The sequence below is a fragment of the Sander vitreus genome, chromosome 15 (genome assembly GCF_031162955.1).
Source record: "Sander vitreus isolate 19-12246 chromosome 15, sanVit1, whole genome shotgun sequence".
Classification (NCBI taxonomy): domain Eukaryota; kingdom Metazoa; phylum Chordata; class Actinopteri; order Perciformes; family Percidae; genus Sander; species Sander vitreus.
In genome coordinates, this window is record NC_135869.1 from 12,403,065 (window position 1) to 12,423,817 (window position 20,753).

The following is a 20,753-nucleotide window of genomic DNA, read 5'->3' on the forward strand; positions in this document are numbered from 1 at the left end:
TGACAACCTGCAGACACTTTTTGGAGTCATGATATTGTTTGGAGGCTGACTCAACCTTTATCATCTTCATTCAGCCCGCAGATCTATAAATGATTTGTTTAACTGGCCACTGGTCAGTTTAAAATTGCCTGACTGGACTCTCTTCCTACTTTGGACTGGATGTTCTGGAGGGAAAGGTCTGCTTGTGATGTTAGCAGGAAGAGACAAGTGTGATTGAGTCACAGACACATGACAGAGCCAGAGAGGTGTGTAGGTGCAGAGAGTCGAGGCAAGATGAAGGAGAGGTAAGAGCAGAGGACAGAGTTATTGCAGGGAAAGGTGACTGATGAGGCGATTGAGAGCAGATGGAGGTGGAAAGGAAAAGGCCTGACTTGCAGAAGGAGGGTGCCCCTAGCCGGCCTTATACCGAGGCAGAGTCTTGCTCCTGTCTATATTTAGCACAGGGACCACAGATTGTAACGAGCGCTCTAGGGCCCTGTGTTCAGACCGGCAAGAACTCCTGCCATCCGTCTCACCGCCCGGGGCGAGGCACGATCTCGGCTCACGCCAGCGCAGGGGAGGAGTGACGAGTGATGAACATTTACCTAACACGTGTGCAGAGTTGATCACATTCTGTCTGAGCACAGGTAAGAGGATATAAACCCTGAATCATCTACATGTCGACACCTTGATGAGTAAAGTGTCATCAATGTACTTAGCTTTTCCTAATGGTTCTTTCATGTTTACAGCAATTCCTCAATCTCTTTTTCTCCTTCCCCTAAGCTTTGAAAAAGGGCACAGTATCACCCCCCCTTCCCCATCTACCCACATCTGTCTCGCTGGACAGGATTGACATTCAGTCCAAATGTCAAAGCAGCTAAAGCCATTTTTGACTCTTCCTGTCCCCGTTCTTACCTTCCCTATCTCCATCACCTCCAGGACTGTTCGGAGGATTGTCAGCGTTGACTGATGAAGGACTGAGCCGTTCAGACACATCAGACTCGCACAACAATTCATCATGAAGTGCAGTGAAACGCTTATCTCAAGAGTGATTGTCCACGCAACATATACGTTTTAAAAATCAAACACTCATCACCTGTAGGCTTGAAAGGTTGCAAGTTTCATTTTTCACAGTGGCTGTGGTTGGCTTGAAATCACGCCGGTTACGATGCATGGCGACGAGTTTCAGAGCAGATAGTTAGCAGATTTCAACGTACCCCCTGGGTCTCTCTCAAAAGAGCAAACTTTTATTTCTCGGCTAACTCGGATGTCAATACTAAGTCTTGTTGCTTTAGTGACATCAGTGACATGCTGCATCATTCCCTTTTTCTTTTATTCGGCTAACCTTTGGTTGCTCTCTGCCTATTTCCAACAGCCTGTCCATCAGTCACCGCCCACACAGCGTCTCAAACAGACACGCCAATCCCTCAAACCATCGGCAAAGCTCCAACTTAGCACTATTCTCACTACACTAAAGCTTCCCAACTCCTTCTATATCTCAACTACACAAGCCCTTAGAGATAGCAGCATTGTGAGGATGTTGTTTCTTGCATGGTCTTAAAGTACAGAACACTGAAACGTCTTTCTTTGACTTCTTTTATTCAGACATACGCCAGATCAATGACATCCCATTTTCTTTTTTAAAAAAGGCTTCCACGTCATCTTATTCTACAAAAACAATTTGTACATTTAAAAAATAAAAATACAACAAAAACGAGACAAACTTCTGCAATGTTTTGACAGCTGCTTTCCAAAATAGGAGAGCAACAACTCTCCTGTGACAGCAAAGGCTGTGGATTTTCCTGGTTTCCATCAATCCAAGGATTGATCCAGGTGACCTACTTTTGTTACAGATCTTTTTAAACTGTTGGTTGGGGGACAGTAGGAAATGGAAGAAAAGCTAATCAAATCAAATAAAAGTCTTTGGAGATCAAGAATAACCACTGTGTAATCTGAAACTAGGAAAACCTTTTATGGATTTGGTAATTGTAGTTAATTATTGCCCAAATACCTATAAACAAAGTAGGATTTGCTGTTGATTCACTAGAGGTTTGGGTGTTGCAGTTATGGGATGCAGTCTCACAGGGGGTAGTTAAGCACCACGTCCTGTTTGGCCAGCTCCAACAACATAGGATCGTCGAAGAACTTGCTGATGCTCACATCCTCGCTCAGACCCTGCAGAACAACAAACATGGGAGATTAGTCATGCAGAAAAAGAACTTCCCAACAACTGTGAGGTGATGGACAAAAGGCCCACCTTGCGCCTTCGGGTCTTGATCATGAACTCTCTGGCCAGGTGGGGGGCAGGTTGAGGCTCCAGAGGCCTGATCACAATACTCTTGTCTAAAGGGTCACCAGGGACGATCTGAAAGGAAATATGAAATCTAGTTAACCCAGAGAGAAGAAGCGAATGGTCAACAGAGGAAATCCAGCCAAACCCAATCTGAGAAACAGTCCGACAACATGAAACACACATCAAATTTTGAGCTTTAACAACTGACTGGACACTTCTATAGTGGCTCCGACCTTTCACTAAATAACTGATTCAGTTGCAAGTCTGTCCCATTGTTACTGAGTCAGGAGTGCGTCCATCAACGTGATGGAAAAGCAATGTGCAAGTGCTGTCACTCCTTCAGTATGACCAACGCTGCATCAATGCAGTGTTAGCAAATTGAGTTAGAAGAAGTGTTCACAAACTTTAAATAATATTAACTAAAGCCATTACCTAAAGGAGCTCATAGTGTATTCTTCACAACGTGATCTCATGGTCATGAATACAGTATATGATACATTCACCGTAAATGCAGAGAAGGAAGAGAAGGAATGCTGAATCTGGAAATCATCGGGTGGATTGGACTAAATAAGACGTTCCCAGCCTCGGGGAAAGATTAAGCGGGAGGAAAATGGAAAAAAATCTTCAACAGTGGCTGAAGCCCAATCAACATATGGAAGAGAGCTGCTAACAGTAACTCAACACTGAGCTGCTTGCATGCCAATACTCGCAGTACATAATCAAACTAATGAGGGAGGCACACACCTCTTGAGTTCAATGAGCAAACAACACAGTTCAGGGACTCCCATGTTTTCCTCATTTTCTAAGGCAGTTTATTTAATATGTACCAACAGGAATAATGTCTGTTGAAGCCCAGAGGAGAGGAGAACATTCAGAGTGTTGACTGTATCAGGTACAAACTCTGCAGCTGTCATTTCGAGAGGTGATTGGTATTGGACCCCAGGGGTGTCTTGTGGGGGGGAAAGGTATTTTCTGTTCACGACTGAAAATCCTCAAAATCAAAAGTAGACCTCAGTATCTGATGTGGCCACCAGCTGCATTAAGTACTGCAGTGCATCTCCTTCCCATGTACTGCACCAGACTGGCCAGTTCTTGCGGTTGTTTTTGCCTGTCCCGCAGGTGTAATATTCAGATGTACCGATCCTATGCAGGTGTTACACGTGGTCTGCCGCTGCGAGGACGATCAGCTGTGCTTCCTGTCTCCGAGTAGCTCTCACAGTAGGGACATAGCACTGTATTGCCCTGGCCACATCTGCTGTCCTCATGCCTCCTTGCACCATGCCTAAGGCACGCTCACGCAGATTAGCAGGGACCCTGGGCGTCTATCTTTTGGTGTTTTTTAGAGTCAGTAGAAAGGTCTCTTTACTCTCCTAATTTTCTTTTAACTGTGACCTTAATTGCCTACCGCCCTTAAGTTGTTATTGTCTTTTAGACCTTTAACAGGTGCATGTTCATTCATTGTTTATGGTTCAACAAGCATGGAAAACATTGTTTAAACCCTTTAAAATGAAGATCTCTAAAGTCATTTAGATTTTTACAAAAGTATCTTTAAAATACAGTGTCCTGAAAAAGGGGCTTGTCATTTTTTGGCTGAGTTTACAATTACAGACAATAAATCATACATTTCAATAAACTGCTCAGCCCTACCAACATTACTGTAAAACATGTGGTAATACATGCTTGAGCAATCTGTGGTTCTGCATAGTCAACAAATGTCAACAACATTTTCATTTATTCTTGATGTGCCCAAAGGATCTATAATACATCCTTTTCCCAGTGTTGGGACAAGCGTGCAAATAAATAATTCATCTCTAGTCTCTTGTCACACTTGCATTTTCACCTCAAGGGGATAAAACATTACACAAACCTTTTTTTTTTTTTCTTTCAGATGAATGATTTTGCTGTAAAGTATTAATCCTCCCTAAGTGGAGTTCATTTTTCCCTGACACAGCTCTCCAGAGTGCAGACACAAACACTTGTCAGACATGGCAGGCAGAGACAGCTACATTATACTTAAAACTTAATGACTCAACACTCCACATCAAAGACAGTTTAGCCAGAGTGGCAGACATGGGCACAAGGTTGGTCACTCTGCAGCACAAGCAGCCACATGTTTGTGTATGAGAGAGTTGGTGTATGTAAAGTAAGCAAGTAAATGTGAGACTGTGTTTGTGCATGTGAGTTTGTGTACGTGTGACAGCGGGATACCAAATTTAAAAATCAGATTTGTCATCTGAATGGAGCCGTATTAAATCAGAAAAATGTGTAATGTTGACAATGCTATTAATAAATGAACAATTCGGATTTGTTTGTTTAGGCATAAGCAGAAAAAAAAAACCCGTTACACTGTTCCCCATAGAAATGATGCAGGCGTGGGGCAGTGATGCAATGTGTTTTACCTGTAGGTGCCCTGACAATCACATTTTTGGCAAATATGTTTACCTGCCAGTGGTGGAACACAGACAGAGCAAAGGCCTGTCCCTGTGTATGAGTGCGAAGATCTGTCTCAAAGCCAAAAGAGTCGATGGCGGGGATGAAAGCCTTAATGGTGTAGAGAGGAGACCCTGGAATAGGTGCATCCTGCGTGACATGACCCCTAGATGACAAACACAGGACCACATTTTTTTTTCTTTTCCCCAATATCAGGAGATATTGTCAATGCATTACATTTCTGCCTGGGTTGACACTAGATGTTATGAGAAGTAGAGTATACCAACCTTCTACGAGCCAGCACTGTATAGACGGCAGATACACAATCAGCTGGAGCCTGAACCTCCACAAAGTAATAAGGCTCCATCAACCTTGGAGTGGCCTGCGACACAAGGGAGACCATGCATTAGAGGGAGGACAAAAGCCTGGAGAAATTGTATGGCCAGCACATGTACAGCTGACCTATGGATTTATGATAAAAGCAGGGAACGAGCGAAAGCAGATGAGGAAAGACACCAAAATTGTGAAAGAGGAATGTTTTCGCACTACAATTAAAAAGAACGCACGTCAGCAAAATCCAAACCGTAATCACTGTAATGGAACATTAAAGAAAGTGAAGATGAAAATTAAGTCTGGAGGAGTAAATGGCAGACGAGGGGAAGAATAGGCTTAGGGAGGGATGATCTCACCATGAGGAAAGCCGAGTACACCACTCTCCTGGCTGTAGGGATGACCTGGCCCCCTCCTCTGTGGAGAGGCTCCTGAGCAATGACTGCGTCAAGGATCTTAAACTTGACATTCCTAATGGCTGAGGGCAGCAGAAAGACTGAGTTATTGTAACATAACACTGATGAGGAAAAATACATTTGCCCTTTGCACAATGCTCACAACGCTAGACATTTCTGGCGAAGAGGAAAGTCCAGCACCGATGGCAGTACAGAGAACAAAGGTTTATTGTTTATTAACGTGTTTCAGGGTTAAAAAGGAAAGCAGAGAGAACTTACGCTCATCACACAGCGGCCCCTCCCTGGTGCCCCACTGGAAGCCCTGAACTATGCTGTCTTTGACTGAGCCGAGCAGCGCCTTGTCCACCTACGGGGAGGGGACCATGACAAGAGTTAGGTACAAAAACAGTTATTCTCTATAAAGCAAAACCTGACACTTGTGTGATCTTCATCCCAGTTAACAGATGTAAATATATTTATAGTGTAAATAAAAAAATTGTAAATACATGCAGTTATTTTAACCCCATGCTTTAAAAGTACTGACTCATCACTTAGGAATGGATTTTTTTTCTCTCTTTTTTGGCATTTCAAACTCAAATGTTGTATGATTGACGCGCACATGGTTTGACAGCGCAACAATGGCCTAGTCTGGTGGTGATTTAATATCAATTAGAAAGAATATAATTACAGTCATCTGTGTTATAAACAAAGTGTGTGGCTCTAGATTAGAAATGATAACTCAAGCGATTAGTCAAACGACACAAAATTATCAGCAACAATTTCAATTACTTGTTTAAGGTATTTATTAATCAAAACTGCAAGACATTTGCTGGATCCAGCTTCTCATGTGTGAGGATTTGGTGCTTCTTCTGTTGTAAATTGAATATGTGGGGGGTTTGAACTGTTGGTCTAATAAAACAGGTAATTTGGTGATGTCACTTTGGAAAGTTGTAAATCAGTAAAAACCTTTCAAAAACGAAAATAATTGCTAGTCACAGCTCTATGTGGCTCTAAACAGTTGGAGCAAGCACTATACAGCAGTTAATGTATATCGTTTACTTAACCAAGTTAAGGGGGATTTAAACTTCTGCGTAAAATCTACGCCATGGCTACGTACGTAGGTACACGGAGACACAAAACCTCCACCGGACCCTACGCCGTAGCCTGACGTGCATCTCTCGAAAAATTTAACTGCAGGTCGCGAGGACGCCTGGCTGTGGCTTGGTGGCGTTGCTCTTCCCACTACTCATTTCCTGGTTCTCCTTCTCCATGAACAACTACAGATTTCCCACCGTGGTCAGAAAGCACAGGGGAGACACTTTGTTTCTGCCTCTAGAGTCGGCACTCGCTCCAAAGCTAATCACCACCACTCTCTCATTCGCTCAAACACACTCCCCACGCGCACACATACATGCCGGCCCTGCTTTTTCTTACAGAGATCGAGGCACACACCAACCCACAAGTATAAACTTCAGGCCACTTATGTAGGCTACGGCGAAAGCTCTGCGTGGAGCCTCCGCAGGACCATAAATAAAGCTTTAGTCTCCAGATAAAGAGCCCTATTTCAGCTGTGATACACCTGCCTGGTTGGTACAAAACTTACCTCAGAGGGCAGTGTGTCGTCTACAAGGATGTTTGGTCCTGTGGTGTCTGGTCCAAAGGCCCAGATGGACCTGGCAGCCAGCAGATCCCAGTCGTACTTTGTCTGGAAAAACTCTCCCAGCTTCTTCCTGCCATGAGGAAACAGAACAACCACTGGTTGAAAGGAGGTCTGCACATTGTGTCAGCAGGAACATTAAGGAGATTGGTTGATCGGGGGGCAGAGGAGGAGTAGAGCGAAGGTTCGGTTTGATGGTGTGTAAAGTATGTCACTTCTTTGGCATTGCTACTCCACACTGGCACCGCTAGGTCCAGATGGCCTAACAGATGAGCCACACACACACACGCTTACGCTTTTAGTGCATGATTCAATTACTGGGAGTGATCTGATCAATACTTTGAGGAAGATTTTTAATGAGCAAACACTTTGTACAGAAGGCTGTCCTTTACCTTGCTTCAACATTCTAATAATCTATTTCACAATTTTCTAATAGATATATATCTGTAATGAACATTGTTCTTATTTTTTGCATTTCTTACACAGAGTTTCTAAGGCACCATTCAATCTGACATGGTGAAGCAGAAATCCACTTTCTCACAATGACTGTCATGTTCTGCAGTTCTGACATTTTTCAAAACTTTCAAAAATGAAAAAGACAAACCAGACTGATTTTAAGTACTGTTCTCAAACAGCAACACAAGGTTGTCATTTCCATGTCCAACTTTAAAATGAAATTGCTGGTATGCACATCTTGTTCTATGCATGATGACTTGTAGAAAATTGGGCAACACACCTTTGGATTTAGAACTATTACCCACAAATCCAATAACTGCTCTTTTTAAAATGACAATTTCAGCTGTGGGCATTTCTATATCACTCTACCGTGTTCAATAACAGCATTGCATTAAAGAATCAATCATTATTCTTACATGGCGGCTACTTTATCCCTGCTAACGGAGGGAATAATGAAAACGAATGATCGTCAGAATGGGTCTGATATATGGAGAAATTAATAAGGCTGCTGCCATATCAGACTGAAATGAGGAAAATCTACAGATACGTCTAACATGACAGGCACATTATATAATTTTAATTAATTAAGAGATTACCTAATATGTGTGAGTGTGATGGTGACATCTTCTACATCTTACCTGTTCCATGTGATCTGCACCACTTCGTTCTCTATGTCCTCAGCCAGCCCCTTCTCTAAGGGCTCAGCAATCATGGTGATCTTATTCCTGTCAATCACATCACACGGCTGTCAATCACTCACTCTGGGTTGGGTAGACACTCGGCCAAAGGGAAGGGCTAACTCTGACAGTGACTTTAAACACTGCACAAATTGAACTCCCCAACAAGAAATACAACATCCAACAGTCTTCATAACAGTTCATGCAGAAAATTAGAAACTTCAAAAAATACATTACAAAGCTATGAGTTTTAAGGTATATTAATAATATAGCAAAGTAAGCTTTCTTGTAGTTGCATTCATGTCATTGTATGTGCGAATAAGATCTGAAATTATTAAGTTTGATACAGACTTTTTGTTAGGCGTTTCAGCGAAGCACTTGAGTGATGATGTTTCCACAACCGTTTCACAGAAAGTCACAACAGGGTCAGCAACCTGTGGACAAAGATGAGCATAATTACACAAAGAACCCAAAAGCCCCACTCCTGTGCAGTACTGTGTCAAGTTTTTTGTAAGCAGTGAGAACAATTACTTTAATGTCGATCTCAGAGTACATCTTGCGCAGGTCGTGCATGACACAGTCCAGGTAGAGCTCTCCTGTCCCTAAGATAACATGCTCTCCAGACTCCTCCACCTGAAAGACAAAGACACACACGTCTTAGTATAGTAAATTATAATTTAAGCAATTGAATAGCAACATAATTATTGTTGAGCTCACAGTTTATACTTTTCACATCGGTCCTTCCTTCGGGGTCCATATTTGTATTTTGTTCTTCAGAAAACCATTTTAGGAGGCTATAAGATGGCTAGACTTACCTTTGTGGTGAGGGACGGATAGCTTTTGTTGACCTTCCTTAGTCCATCCAACATTTTCGGTAGCTCTGATGGGTTGACAGGCTCCACTGCAATCTTTATAACCGATGCTATGTTAAACTTCAGTGGCCTGAAAATCTGAGCCTGTCACAGAAAGTAAAAAATGTCAACCATGCCATTCTCACAAAGTATCTTTTTTTTAAAGATCTCAGTGGTGTTTCTCTCTTAAGTCTCACCTCTTCATTCCCTCTGGGCTCTGTGATTGTGGCGGTCTTGACGATTGGCTGGTCACAACCTTCGATGAGAACCCAGTTGCCCGCTGGCACTCGGTTCACTTCAATTTGGTATCTAAAAAGGTGGATGGCGCAGTTAAGATTTAATACAAACAATCATTGATTTCTGACTCTTAGGAAGTCAAACCCCTGCAGCGTACCTGGCAACTGAAATCCAGAGACGGCCCAAAGTGCAGACCTGGGAGTCTTCCTCGTCTTCAAGGGTGTAGTTCTCTCCTAAAACTTTGACAGGCTGACCTGCCTGAATGGTGCCACTCAGCACCCTGCCAAAGGCATGGAACTGAACCCCATCCTCTGTGCTGTACATCTTAGTGGTGTGGCACATCAAAGGACCCTGAGGGCACGAGGCATGAGGTGAGCAGGAAAAAGGGATAAGAAAGAAAGGAAAGTTTTACCACTGGAACATTTCTTCCTAAAGAAATATAAGAGGGCTTAGGTAAAAGGCAGTAAGACTTTTAATGGAACTTGGAAAACTGTGATCAATGTCCAGCATTGTCCTAAATTGGCTTATTTAACAGCCTGTTCATTTCAAGCCAATTAAAACGGCCTGTTCACTTAATCTGTAAGAGCAGCTGGAATTACACCACTGGCTACGACTAGAAACAGATTGCAGCTATCTGGCATATCTGCTTCTCACCAGCCAATAAAAAGGAGACTCCTGCTCTGTTTCCATTATACTCACATCAGGGTCGCACTCTGCCATGGCCTCCCCAAGGTCTGAGTCCATTCCTCCAGTGTACGTGTGCTCTATCTTGTTCCGAGCACCCTCCTGTGGTGAGGGGATGTGGTGTACACACATGTCCACAAAGCCTGTAGGGAAGAAATGTATGCTTGACTTTTTGATTTAACATGTTTACCAAAGCATGACCATTTATCTTCAGATAAAGAAATACAATTATGAGCAAACACATTAAGTAAAGCAGCAAGATAGATAGAGTGCCTCTGCAGTATTGTTATTACTTTATTCATACAGTTATGAAAAACATAGTTGTCCATATACAATAACAAAATGCTAAAAAAATAATAATAATAATAACACAAAAAAATGAAAAGGATAGATAAAAACAAATAAACCCATACCAGTAAACTCTCCAAAGAAGCGGTTACAGACCAGCCTCAGTAAGGGTCTGATGTTCAGCTTTAGTTCCTCTTTAGTCAGGTGGATCCCCAACTCATCCAGAACTCTGGGGAGTGATGTGTCACAATCCCCAACCACCTAGACACAAAGAGGATTTGGGTGAGGATTACACACTGAGGTCTGCAACTCAGCCAGAGCCCGATGGGGCGTGTAAGTATTGAGGTAGCTGTATTGCCTTGTTACACAAATGTTTATGTTTGATGTGTCCAACCTGTGAGAGGATCTTGTAGAGGGGCTCCAGGACAAATTCCACAAAGCTGCGCTGAGAGTTACTGCTGGGAGCTTTCTTTGTGAACTTGCGACTGAACAGAAGAAAAGAAAAATGGCCGATACCATAAGGACCTGTTATTAAAAGGAGGAGGATGGCTTATCATTCAGTTCAAATCCAAATTAGTTACTCACGTTTTGGGATTGAAATAAATGTCTCCCCAAAGCCTCTGGGCAAACTCATTATAGTTGATGTCACCTGCAAACACAAAGAGAGGAGTTAGGTAATATCTTCCTAACTTCATTAGGCATGAGATGAGAAAAGGATGTGCCAGTTCCAGTTTATGAGAGCATGTGCTGAAAAGTCATACCATGGGTGTCTGAGTAGATCTTTGCAAAGGACCCCAGAGTGAAGCAGATACTGTACTGAGAGCTGGCGAAGCACACATTTCCAAGGAGAGGAGACACCACCAAGTTCTCGTCTGTTGAGTATGTGCTGAAAAGGAAGATAAATGACTAACCATGAAATGTCACTTTTCCCCCCACCAATATGTAGCACTACATCACATAAAGCCATATATGCTCTCCAGACACTGTGGACATTAAAGGGTTTCAAGTATTACCTGAGCAAACCATTGACCTCATCCACAATGTGACGAAGTTTATAATAAGCATCTGTGGGAGGCAATTTGAGCTCCACAATGAGCCGGTCCACCTTGTTGATGCAGATGGTGATGGCCATACGCTCCTGAACTGCATGTTTGATCAGGCGCTCGGTGTTCAGCATCACCTGGGCAGAGATACACAAAAGTGTAAGTTACATGGAAGGTTGACTAACATGACAAATGTGCAGAGCGAGCGCAGGATTGGGAGAAGATCAAAAAAGGAAAAATAAGTGACTCACTCCTTCTGCTGCGTCTATGAAGAGGACAACACCGTCTGAGATCCGGATGCTAGACGTGACCTCGTCAGAGAAGTTTACGTGGCCTTCGAGGGAGACACAAGGTTTAACATAACTTTCTGCTATGACACACCAAAACATACTTACAGGAAACAAAGCATCCAGCCGCACACAATACCTGGTGTATCCATGATGTTGAAAAGGTAGGATTTGCCCCTGGAGTCTGGTAGGACCATTGTGACAGGGGTGCTCTTGATACCAACTCCTCTCTTTGGAAAAAGAACAAGACAGAAATCACCTTTGCAGGAAGGGTACCATAAGTCCATCGTTAAAGCTTATTTTCTTAAAATCATAATTTCTGGCAACAAGGTCCTGCAACGTTGCTGCTTTAGTTGTTTGATTAAACTGTATTCTTTTGTCAATCATATTACAACGTTTACAATTACTAGCCATTCTAATATGTGGTAATCAAATGTATTTCAAGAAGTGTTATCATTATGCCACAGTTCAAACAAACAACTCACCTCCTGTTCTGTAAAGAGGATGTCTGTGTAACGGAGCTGAAAAAGTCCAAAGTCATGTTAGTTTCTGCTGTCATATACATAATTTAAATGTAATAAACTGCAAAGATGCGTTTATTATTATATTATATTATATAATATATATTATATTATATAATAATTATTATTACAGTCGACACTCACATCCACATCATCTCTCTTCCTGATTTCTGGGTGCGTCTGCTCAATCAGGCAGTCCACAAAACAGGTCTGAACAGAAAAAACAAATTCATTAGATCCCCATGAGTCACAGATAAGTCTAAAGTGCAGCCACGTTATTGGCATATGCTCCACAACAATCCTACCCTCCTATATTTTTTTTTAATCTAAGGAACACATGTCCTCTCTGGCAAAATGCCACAGAAGAGCCCTTAGTAGAAACACACAGCTAAATGAAAAACTGAGCCAGAAGCAGCCATAAGGCAGACTCTAACCTTGCCATGGTGAAGGTGACCACACAGGGTGATGTTACGAATTAGCTCAGGACCGTCCATTAGATCTGCAAGGAATCTGCCAAGAGAGAGGAGGGAACAGCAAACATTTGTAAATTAAAGATATGTAATGGGAAATACACTAGATCGAGAAGAGTGCTGTTGCACCAGTTAGGATCTGGATGAACATTTGCATCTACAGTAGGGTGGCACGATATTGACCAAATGTGATATTGATTATGAATATTGCGATATAGATATTAATTTCGATATTTTTAAACATATGTAAAATTACAAAAGTTATGGGAAAACGCATCAAAATAGATTCATAACAAATAAAACAAGTTTTCTTACAACACAAGGTTTATTTCAACTGAGAGTCATATTGGACTGGTCCAACATGAATGAATAAATAAATACATAAATAAATAAGGACCATGTCTACAGAACCGAACATGTTTTACTGGTTGTACAGTATAAAATATATAAATAAAGAGAACAGGGCAACTTTTCTTTCGCTTTTCTGATTGGCTCAGTTTTGTTGTCTCTATCTATTTCTTCACTTACACTGTCACTCTGTCTAAATATGCACACACGTGGTACACTCCATAGGGTTTGTCACGTATAGGACCCGTGCGTTGATGTGTACTAACATGTGCAAGTGGCACGGTAACTGGCCAATGAAACATGATCATTATAGCGTTTCAAGCGGGCTCTTAATCAAACACAACTGAGCCACACAGCCAACAGACGGGACGCAGCGCTCCACAACTTTAACAAAATATTGCATACTTATCGCGACACTTTCGATATAATATTAATATCGCGATAACGATATTGAGTCCATACATCATGCACCCCTAATCTACAGACTTTTCAGGCAAAGAAAAACAGGACATCCTGTGTATAATCATAAAGACGACTTACTCCATATCATAAACAGTGGCAGGTAACTCCTGCTCCATCAGGGTGAACTGCTTGTTCTTCACAGGCTTGATGATAGGCTCTGGAGTGGAGAGAAAACACTAGCATTTGTGTGTTTATCTTAACAGCATATGAATTATTAGCATCTATCACATACCATTATAAATATGTGAAAGTATGTGGATTAAGTAACCAAATACTATGCACTTTATTGTAAATCTGCAAATACAGAGTACACTGTTCTTTGTGTCTAACCTGTGAGAGGTTGTGTGTCTTCCTCTTGGACAATAGTTTCCACTTCGGGCCCATAAACCTCCTCTGCTGTAGGATAGTACTTCTTGTCCTCATGCAGGACCACCTCCATACCCGGGACATCTTCATCAGCATCAGCAGGCTCATCATCATCATCTTCGTCACCCTGCACAAGGAGAGAGTTATTAATAGGACATGTGAGCACATATTGTATAAACAAACTAAAGTACTACCTAGTCATAACTGTTAACACTGATTTTGAAGCATACCTCGTCAACATCTCTGTCCCCTGCATCCAGATCATCTTCATCGTCGTCAGAGTCCAGCTCTGGACCGATGTAGTTTCCAAACTCGTCATACAGATCAGCCTCCATCTTGTAGAGAACTGACAGAGGGGTCATGCGTTAATGAATATTAGTGCTTTTTGCTTATTGGTAAAGCCAATATATGAACGAGATCCAATGCAAAAAGACAATGCTACAACATTTTAGCTGAAACAGAAATGGGGATTACATAGGCATACTATCTTTATCTAATGTGGAGAAAGCATACAACAGGATACAACTAGAATTGTTTTAACATGTAATTAGTTTTAATTAGTTATGTGTAACGTTAAGTGTGTGAGTGTCATGTACACCAGTAACGTTAATATAGTCATTTTCATGTCTCCTTTGTAATGACAATTTGCCTTGCAATGTGAATTAGGCTTTGCTTATATTTCCAAAAGCCGGTGATAACTACTACTAGCTAGCTAACTAGCTTACTTAATAGTACCTTAAATTACCAGTAAAGTCAATGCTAACTTTGCATGTAATGTTAGCATTTATGCATCACCAAAAATTAATATATTCATCAAGCTTACAGATGCTTTCTGTCAGCAAAAACTCAGACAAAAATTTAGCTCCAGGCAGAAGTTTTCGATAAACTGCCTTTTTTCTTGTGTTGGCAATGTTATTAGCGAGCCAAAAACTAGCATCCTAGCCAGCTAACAGTAAAGAAATGAATGACTTGGAGGCGACGTTTCAGTTACGTTGTTTAGCTAGCTAACGTTATCTCATAGCACTAAATTATAACTCGCATGCTGCAAAACCAACTTACCTGTATTCTGTTATAATGCGGTCAGGAAAGAATATTGTCAAACGAGATACAAGTTGGGTATATGTATTCAGAAGATGGATAATTTCCCAAATAGCGCCATGCGTATGAGATATTACTTCCGTCTCTCTTCTTCTATTGAATGAGGTCGGTGAGCGTTCATCGTTGTACTCACTATCGCCCCCATCGGTAGATTTTGTACGTGCTCACCGAAAGGTTAAGTTTGTCGTCTCCTTGCAATTCACACGGTGTGTGTGTGTGTGTGTGTGTGTGTGTGTGTGTGTGTGTGTGTGTGTGCGCGCGTGCGCGCGTGCGTGCGTGCACGTCACGTGTCATATTCAAAGTGTCTAGGATACTCTTATTAGGTCTGTATAGACCTGTTTAATGGCTGAATAATGGGCATTTATAACTGAGTATAAGTTCAATTGAATGAGCCCTATTCCAGAACAACTTCCTAAGATTTAAATTCATTTAGGGACCGTCTGTTATTTATGGAATTGACCACCGGAGGAAAATAGGGGAGGGTCATGTCTTTTTATTCTTTGTTGAGGGGAGGGTCACCCAACGTTTTTTAGTCTTGGGGGGGTCACCCAACTTTTGTATTCATGAAAACAGCAAAATTTCAAAGTGGCCTGTTTGGTGCATATTTTTCCATGTAGCTCTCAGTCACGGCCCCCCATCGCCATGCCCATCGCTAGCAGATGGGTCTGACCCAAGCTAACTGCGCCACCTGTTGCCAAAGTATCGTCACTGACATGAAGCTGGAATATAATGAAGCTGACTAGCTCAAAGGTTTCACGTTGCCTAGCAACTAAATATTTGTTTAAAGCTTCAAACCAACAGCAGAAACGCTAGGAGAAACATAAACCATGTCAAATGTAAGTAACATAACATTAATACCTGGTCGAATTTCTGGCAACTTTCAAATGTCTGACCCAACTCGGTCTCTGGGACTTGTAGCTGCAGGCATTGCCCTGTGCTTGGAGGTCGTAATCCTCGCATTCTTCTTACCCCTCCGCACACCATGTTTATCCTTCATTTCCTTCTTTCTTGCAGGGTAGGGGGAGTAAAATAAAGGCCTCGCGCTGTGGCTTTCGAGTGGAGAGACTGAGGGTCCTCTAGGCTAGGGCACTAGCAAAGATTCTAGAGCGAATGTGATTTCTGACGCCAATACGTTCTCTTCAAATATCATTTCGGCACCGGTGATTTGAAATTGCGCAAACGACAGCCTTTTCAAGGCATTTGAGAAGGAAGGAGTGGTAGCATGCAAGCTCCCAAATTGACGCTCGTCTGAAAAATGGAGTTTTGGATAATGTTCAGCTTCGGCAGCTTTACCTGTTATATACATAGACAGTATATAAAGGTTATATACATCCTCTTTGGCACATCCATCTGGACGTCTGACTGGACACTGACTGTAGGAGTTAACTAAATCCAGAAGATGGCAGTAGTGCAACATTAAGGATGCAACTGCCGTTAAGAAGAAAAAGTAAAACACGGACGTGACGCGACGTCAGGATTACGGAAGTGCACCCTTAATTTTCCTAATTTTACTGTCTATGGCTGCACCACTTTAAGATTAAAAATGCTATTTGCCGACAACAGTTGTGATTCAATCGCTTTATGGTGAGAAAAGACTGTTTACAACTGTTAACAACATGGCACAAGTTCCTCCTTCCTCCGGATCAATCGTAGTAGCTGACTGGCATCGATGTAAAGACAGCAAAGAATATTTCAGCAAAATTCTACACAAGAAGAGACGCAAAAACTTCGGTATGACTAAGAAACTGTACCATTTTGTTTGAATAACAACCTTTTTCAAAAGCAGCACATGATTAATATGTACCAGCAGGGCTTTGATTATACAACAAAGTATTTCAGGAAATATGTTCTACAGAACATGTTTGTGATTTATTGTCAGTGGGTCAATAAATCACAAAAATATGTATGTATTGAACTGTCAGTGGGAAACAAAGTGGCTGGTAGATACATGTGCATTTCCAATAATACATCTCCACCATCACTGCCAAAAAAACTTTGAAGACATGATGTGTGTTTTGTCATTATTGGCTCTAGATGTAGGGAGAGTTGGTAGCATTTGTAAACATGACTTTTAATTGTCTTATGAGGCTATACGAATATTGTGTCATAACTTATGTTTGAGTTTGAGGTTGTGTAAAGAGAAAACAGAACAATGTAAAGAAAATGACATGTTACAAGCACACCTCTATAATACCCTGTACTGTTTCACTGGACAATCAACATGAAATCACTAAAAACAAGATGGCATAACAAAACCTAGGATTGTAGTGTGTGTGTGTGTGTGTGTGTGTGTGTTGTGTTTTTTTTTTTTTTTAAATAATTTGTGATTATTGTAGGAGATTTCTAAGAGCAGCATACACTTGACATATACAGTATTTAATAAATAAAATGATAGACAAACTAATTCATATAACATATAACATACTTCCATGCTGTCATGTTGTATATAACAAATTCCAATTCAGAATTTTAAATTTCAAAGTGACACAGTGATCTTTGACCAGCACACCATTTTGACGCTGTCATGACTGAAAAGTATGAATACCAAAAGTAACTATTTAGACAGCCCTTTTAAAACTTGTTTTACAGGCCTATTGGAGTCTCCGGTGATGCCCCCACACGTAGCTGTGGACACAGTTCACTATAAGATCTTCATCTCTGGCAAGAGTGGAGTCGGGAAAACTGCTCTTGCTGCACGTCTTGCAGGCCAGAATTTTCCTAACATGCACTATGAAACCATAGGTAGGTCTAGAATCAATTGCTTTTAGAGTAATTTATACAATTAAGGGTAAATATGGTTACAAATATTCGTCCAGTTTATCTCTTGTTGTTGAAGGTATTGAGACGACAATGGTGTATTGGCCAGTGAAGCTGAGAGAAAATGGCAGAGTGCTTTTCTTCCGTCTGCAGCTGTGGGACTGTGGAGAGAATGTCTTGCGTAGATTTGACCATTTACTGCCAGTATGTTTATAATATAAAGTGTTTTCACACAGCACATTGTATTGAGTTATGAACTAATGTGAAACAGAAAAAAAGACTATGCTAGTATTATTCTAGATAAAAAAAAATAAGTACCACAACACCATCACACCAGACATTTTGTCATACCCTGTTCCCTGTCTTACAGGCCTGTAAGGAGCAGGTGGACGCTGTCCTTTTCCTGTTCTCCTTCACTGACAGGACATCCTTCGATGATCTGTCAAATCAAATTGCTAAATGGACTGGGACACCTGTGGGTCGTGTTGTGAAATTGGTGGTTGGCACCAAGTATCCTTTTTGTGTTCTTTAAAACTTAAAGGTTGAGTATAAAAAAACTGTTTTGAGGGCTTAGTGTATAACTATTAATACAGAGATGGGCATTCATCCTTAATGTTCCCTTTAGATTTGATCTTTTCATGCACTGTGATGTGACAGAGAGAGATGTGAAGGACTTCCAGGAGACATGGAGCTTACCGGTGCTGCGTGTAGGCGGGGAGGTCAGTGACGGGCTGGGTGATGTAGCCCCCCTACTCAACTGCCTGGCGGAGAGCCTGTGGCATCAGGACTGTGTTACAGCCAGATCAGCCAGCCACCATTAACAGCAGGAGACAGAGACTACTTTAATACAGAAAATGATTTTAAAGATGCAGTTGAGGTGAACTGGAGGTTCACCCCTGGGTGTCTGCCTTTGAGGGATTGCACTTAGCAGCTGATCTGGGAGTGCTTCAGATTTCTCAGGATGAGATGGAGGCTGCTGTTGAGATAAATGGACCATTCCCTCTGACACTATAATGACTGCTGTCAAGACGGATTTTTGATTCTGAAATGTCTTAAAGGTCCCATTGCATTAAAATGTCACTTTATGAGGTTTTTTTTAACATTAATATGAGTTCCCCCAGCCTGCCTATGGTCCCCCAGTGGCTAGAAATGGCGATGGGTGTAAACCGAGCCCTGTAAAAGGTATCCTGCTCTGCCTTTGAGAAAATGAAAGCTCAGATGGGCCGATCTGGAAACTCCTCCTTATGAGGTCATAAGGAGCAAGGTTACCTCCCCTTTCTCTGCATTGCCGCACAGAGAATTTGGCCCACCCATGAGAAAGAGAGACATCATGGCTTGCAAACAAGCAAAGTGGCAGTTGGTCAAGGCCACACACTCCCCCATTGTCTGGGACTTTGGTTATGTTAACGTGCAGAAGTTTGTATTTTTTGTGTTCTCCATGCCATTGGGTGCCGGTTAATTAAGTGCATAATTAAGTTCTCACTTTTATGTATTAGATAGCGCCAAAACTTTTTTCATCACTTTGTTTGAGACACCTTTTTTTTCACAGATTCCTGTTAACATCTTCTAAAAGCAAGTCAAAACATTAAAACAGTGTGTTAAATACTTTTATGTCAGAAGATCAGGGGCTGTTTTGTCAAGTTGTTGTTACCAGCTTCAGTTGGAGGCATTTTGTTGCATTAGGCTGAGCTGACAAAGTCAGACTTTTATCAAAAAATAAATAAAGGGCACATTGCTTAAGAGGCCAGCATTTTAATACAAGTGAATCTAGTCCCAATAATTAAAAAAAGTCACCTTCATGCTGTGTGTCTGCTAATTATGACATATTCAGTGCACGTTTGAACCCTTCATGTTGTGTCGTATGGTTCTCCAGAGGGTCTTTATCAAGTGCGGTCAAGTTAAGATACATTTTAAGAGTGAACCAAATTTACAATTTACAGTTACCAAATTCTTTCAATTATCAAAATGTATACATTAGTATAATGTCCAAGTTAAAACAACCAAAGTTTGAATTATAAAATCAAAAAATATATATATCACACAATGTTTCTATCACTGCTTAGACACGAAAGCGCCTTCATCCACGTCTCTTTATCTGACCTGCAATTAAAAAAAAGAAAGACAGGAATCACAGATGGATGACCGGCTGCTGAAGAAGATTTTAGTCATTAAAACATAAAAGATGTCCACTCGTAGCTTGTGTGTGCAAGTATCGTGGCTGTTGGTTGTCTGGTGTGACTTTGAGAGAGATGCAACAGGAAGGAGTCTGGGGGTAGACCCAGGACAGTCTCCAGATGAACAACGTGCACACGTGTGGGGAATTCAGCATGATCCACAACTGTGAACCTCTGGTCCCTGATATGCGGAGACAAAACACAGTCTAGTTCAAAGGCAATTCAGTAATAGGATGGTTAAAAATAGGTTTGTGGTGTTAAAGATGAAGTTACTTTTTCGAGGAGATGATCAAAAGGTCATAGAAGAGGTGGAGGTAGACGCTGACGAATGATACTCTTGAGTTGTAAGCTGCCACAGTCAGCTGTCTCATGGGACCCTGGTGCACCAAAAAACGCCCGCTTACGATCAGAGGGACTGACTGGATGGAGGAAGAGGCAGTCAGTCAGAATTTATAACAGACTTGATTTTGTTGTGTAAACCTGCAGATGGTAATATATTCTGTGAGAAAGAGAAAAAGAAACTTGTCACCTTAACTGCCAAAATCCAGCAGCATTTCCAGGCGGACCAGCTTCTCGATTTGTTTCATAGCAACCAGTTCATGTGTTGAATTTGTTATTACCCAGTGTTCTTTGCTGAATGGTCTCAATGTTTTATTTCATGTGAATACTAGTTTACTAGAGGAGTAATGCAGGAAGTGTGCATTCAGTTTCCATGCTTATTGTGTTTCCACAACAACGTTAGTGAGTAAATCTACTGAAATGGCCACCACAACAGTGGAGTATGATGTGTAAGATGAGAAAGCAGAGGTTAAGTCATGTATGTCATGACAGTGGATATCTGTACCAAGCGCAAACCAGTACACAAGGCATTCATAAATTATTGGGGAGGGTCATGCCTATTTTCCCAATGATTTTGGAGGGTCATAGAAAAATGTATTGCTGGCAAAGGG

The 20,753-nt window shown here is 41.5% G+C and overlaps 2 protein-coding genes across 4 annotated transcripts; one reads left to right on the top strand and one right to left on the bottom strand.

Annotated features, from left to right (window-relative positions):
- Window positions 1–1,561: 1,561 nt before the first annotated feature.
- On the bottom strand, window positions 1,562–14,974 carry eftud2 (elongation factor Tu GTP binding domain containing 2). The gene is made up of 28 exons (XM_078269584.1): window positions 14,834–14,974; window positions 14,005–14,120; window positions 13,739–13,901; window positions 13,487–13,565; window positions 12,563–12,638; window positions 12,273–12,338; window positions 12,093–12,128; window positions 11,747–11,837; window positions 11,572–11,654; window positions 11,291–11,457; window positions 11,039–11,163; window positions 10,863–10,926; window positions 10,672–10,762; window positions 10,403–10,538; window positions 10,005–10,132; window positions 9,463–9,656; window positions 9,266–9,377; window positions 9,033–9,173; window positions 8,749–8,850; window positions 8,569–8,651; window positions 8,179–8,265; window positions 7,031–7,157; window positions 5,707–5,794; window positions 5,392–5,510; window positions 4,990–5,084; window positions 4,715–4,868; window positions 2,237–2,344; window positions 1,562–2,154 (listed from the first exon to the last, which is right to left on the bottom strand). Exons 2-28 carry the CDS (start codon window positions 14,107–14,109, stop codon window positions 2,059–2,061), a joined length of 2,916 nt encoding a protein of 971 aa, XP_078125710.1. The 5' UTR covers window positions 14,110–14,120; window positions 14,834–14,974; the 3' UTR covers window positions 1,562–2,058.
- A 1,360-nt stretch (window positions 14,975–16,334) lies between these two features.
- Window positions 16,335–19,428, top strand: LOC144530603 (ciliogenesis and planar polarity effector 2-like). Of its 3 annotated transcripts, none has more exons than XM_078270238.1 (5): window positions 16,335–16,456; window positions 17,462–17,614; window positions 17,709–17,833; window positions 18,000–18,139; window positions 18,255–19,428. In XM_078270238.1, the coding sequence occupies exons 2-5, from the start codon at window positions 17,482–17,484 to the stop codon at window positions 18,448–18,450; spliced, it is 594 nt and encodes a 197-aa protein (XP_078126364.1). In that variant the 5' UTR covers window positions 16,335–16,456; window positions 17,462–17,481; the 3' UTR covers window positions 18,451–19,428. The 3 variants fall into 3 exon arrangements, with proteins under 3 accessions (XP_078126364.1, XP_078126362.1, XP_078126363.1); XM_078270236.1 differs by having other exon boundaries at window positions 16,336–16,603; XM_078270237.1 differs by lacking the exon at window positions 16,335–16,456 and adding an exon at window positions 16,525–16,603 and having other exon boundaries at window positions 17,439–17,614.
- The last annotated feature ends 1,325 nt before the right edge of the window (window positions 19,429–20,753 follow it).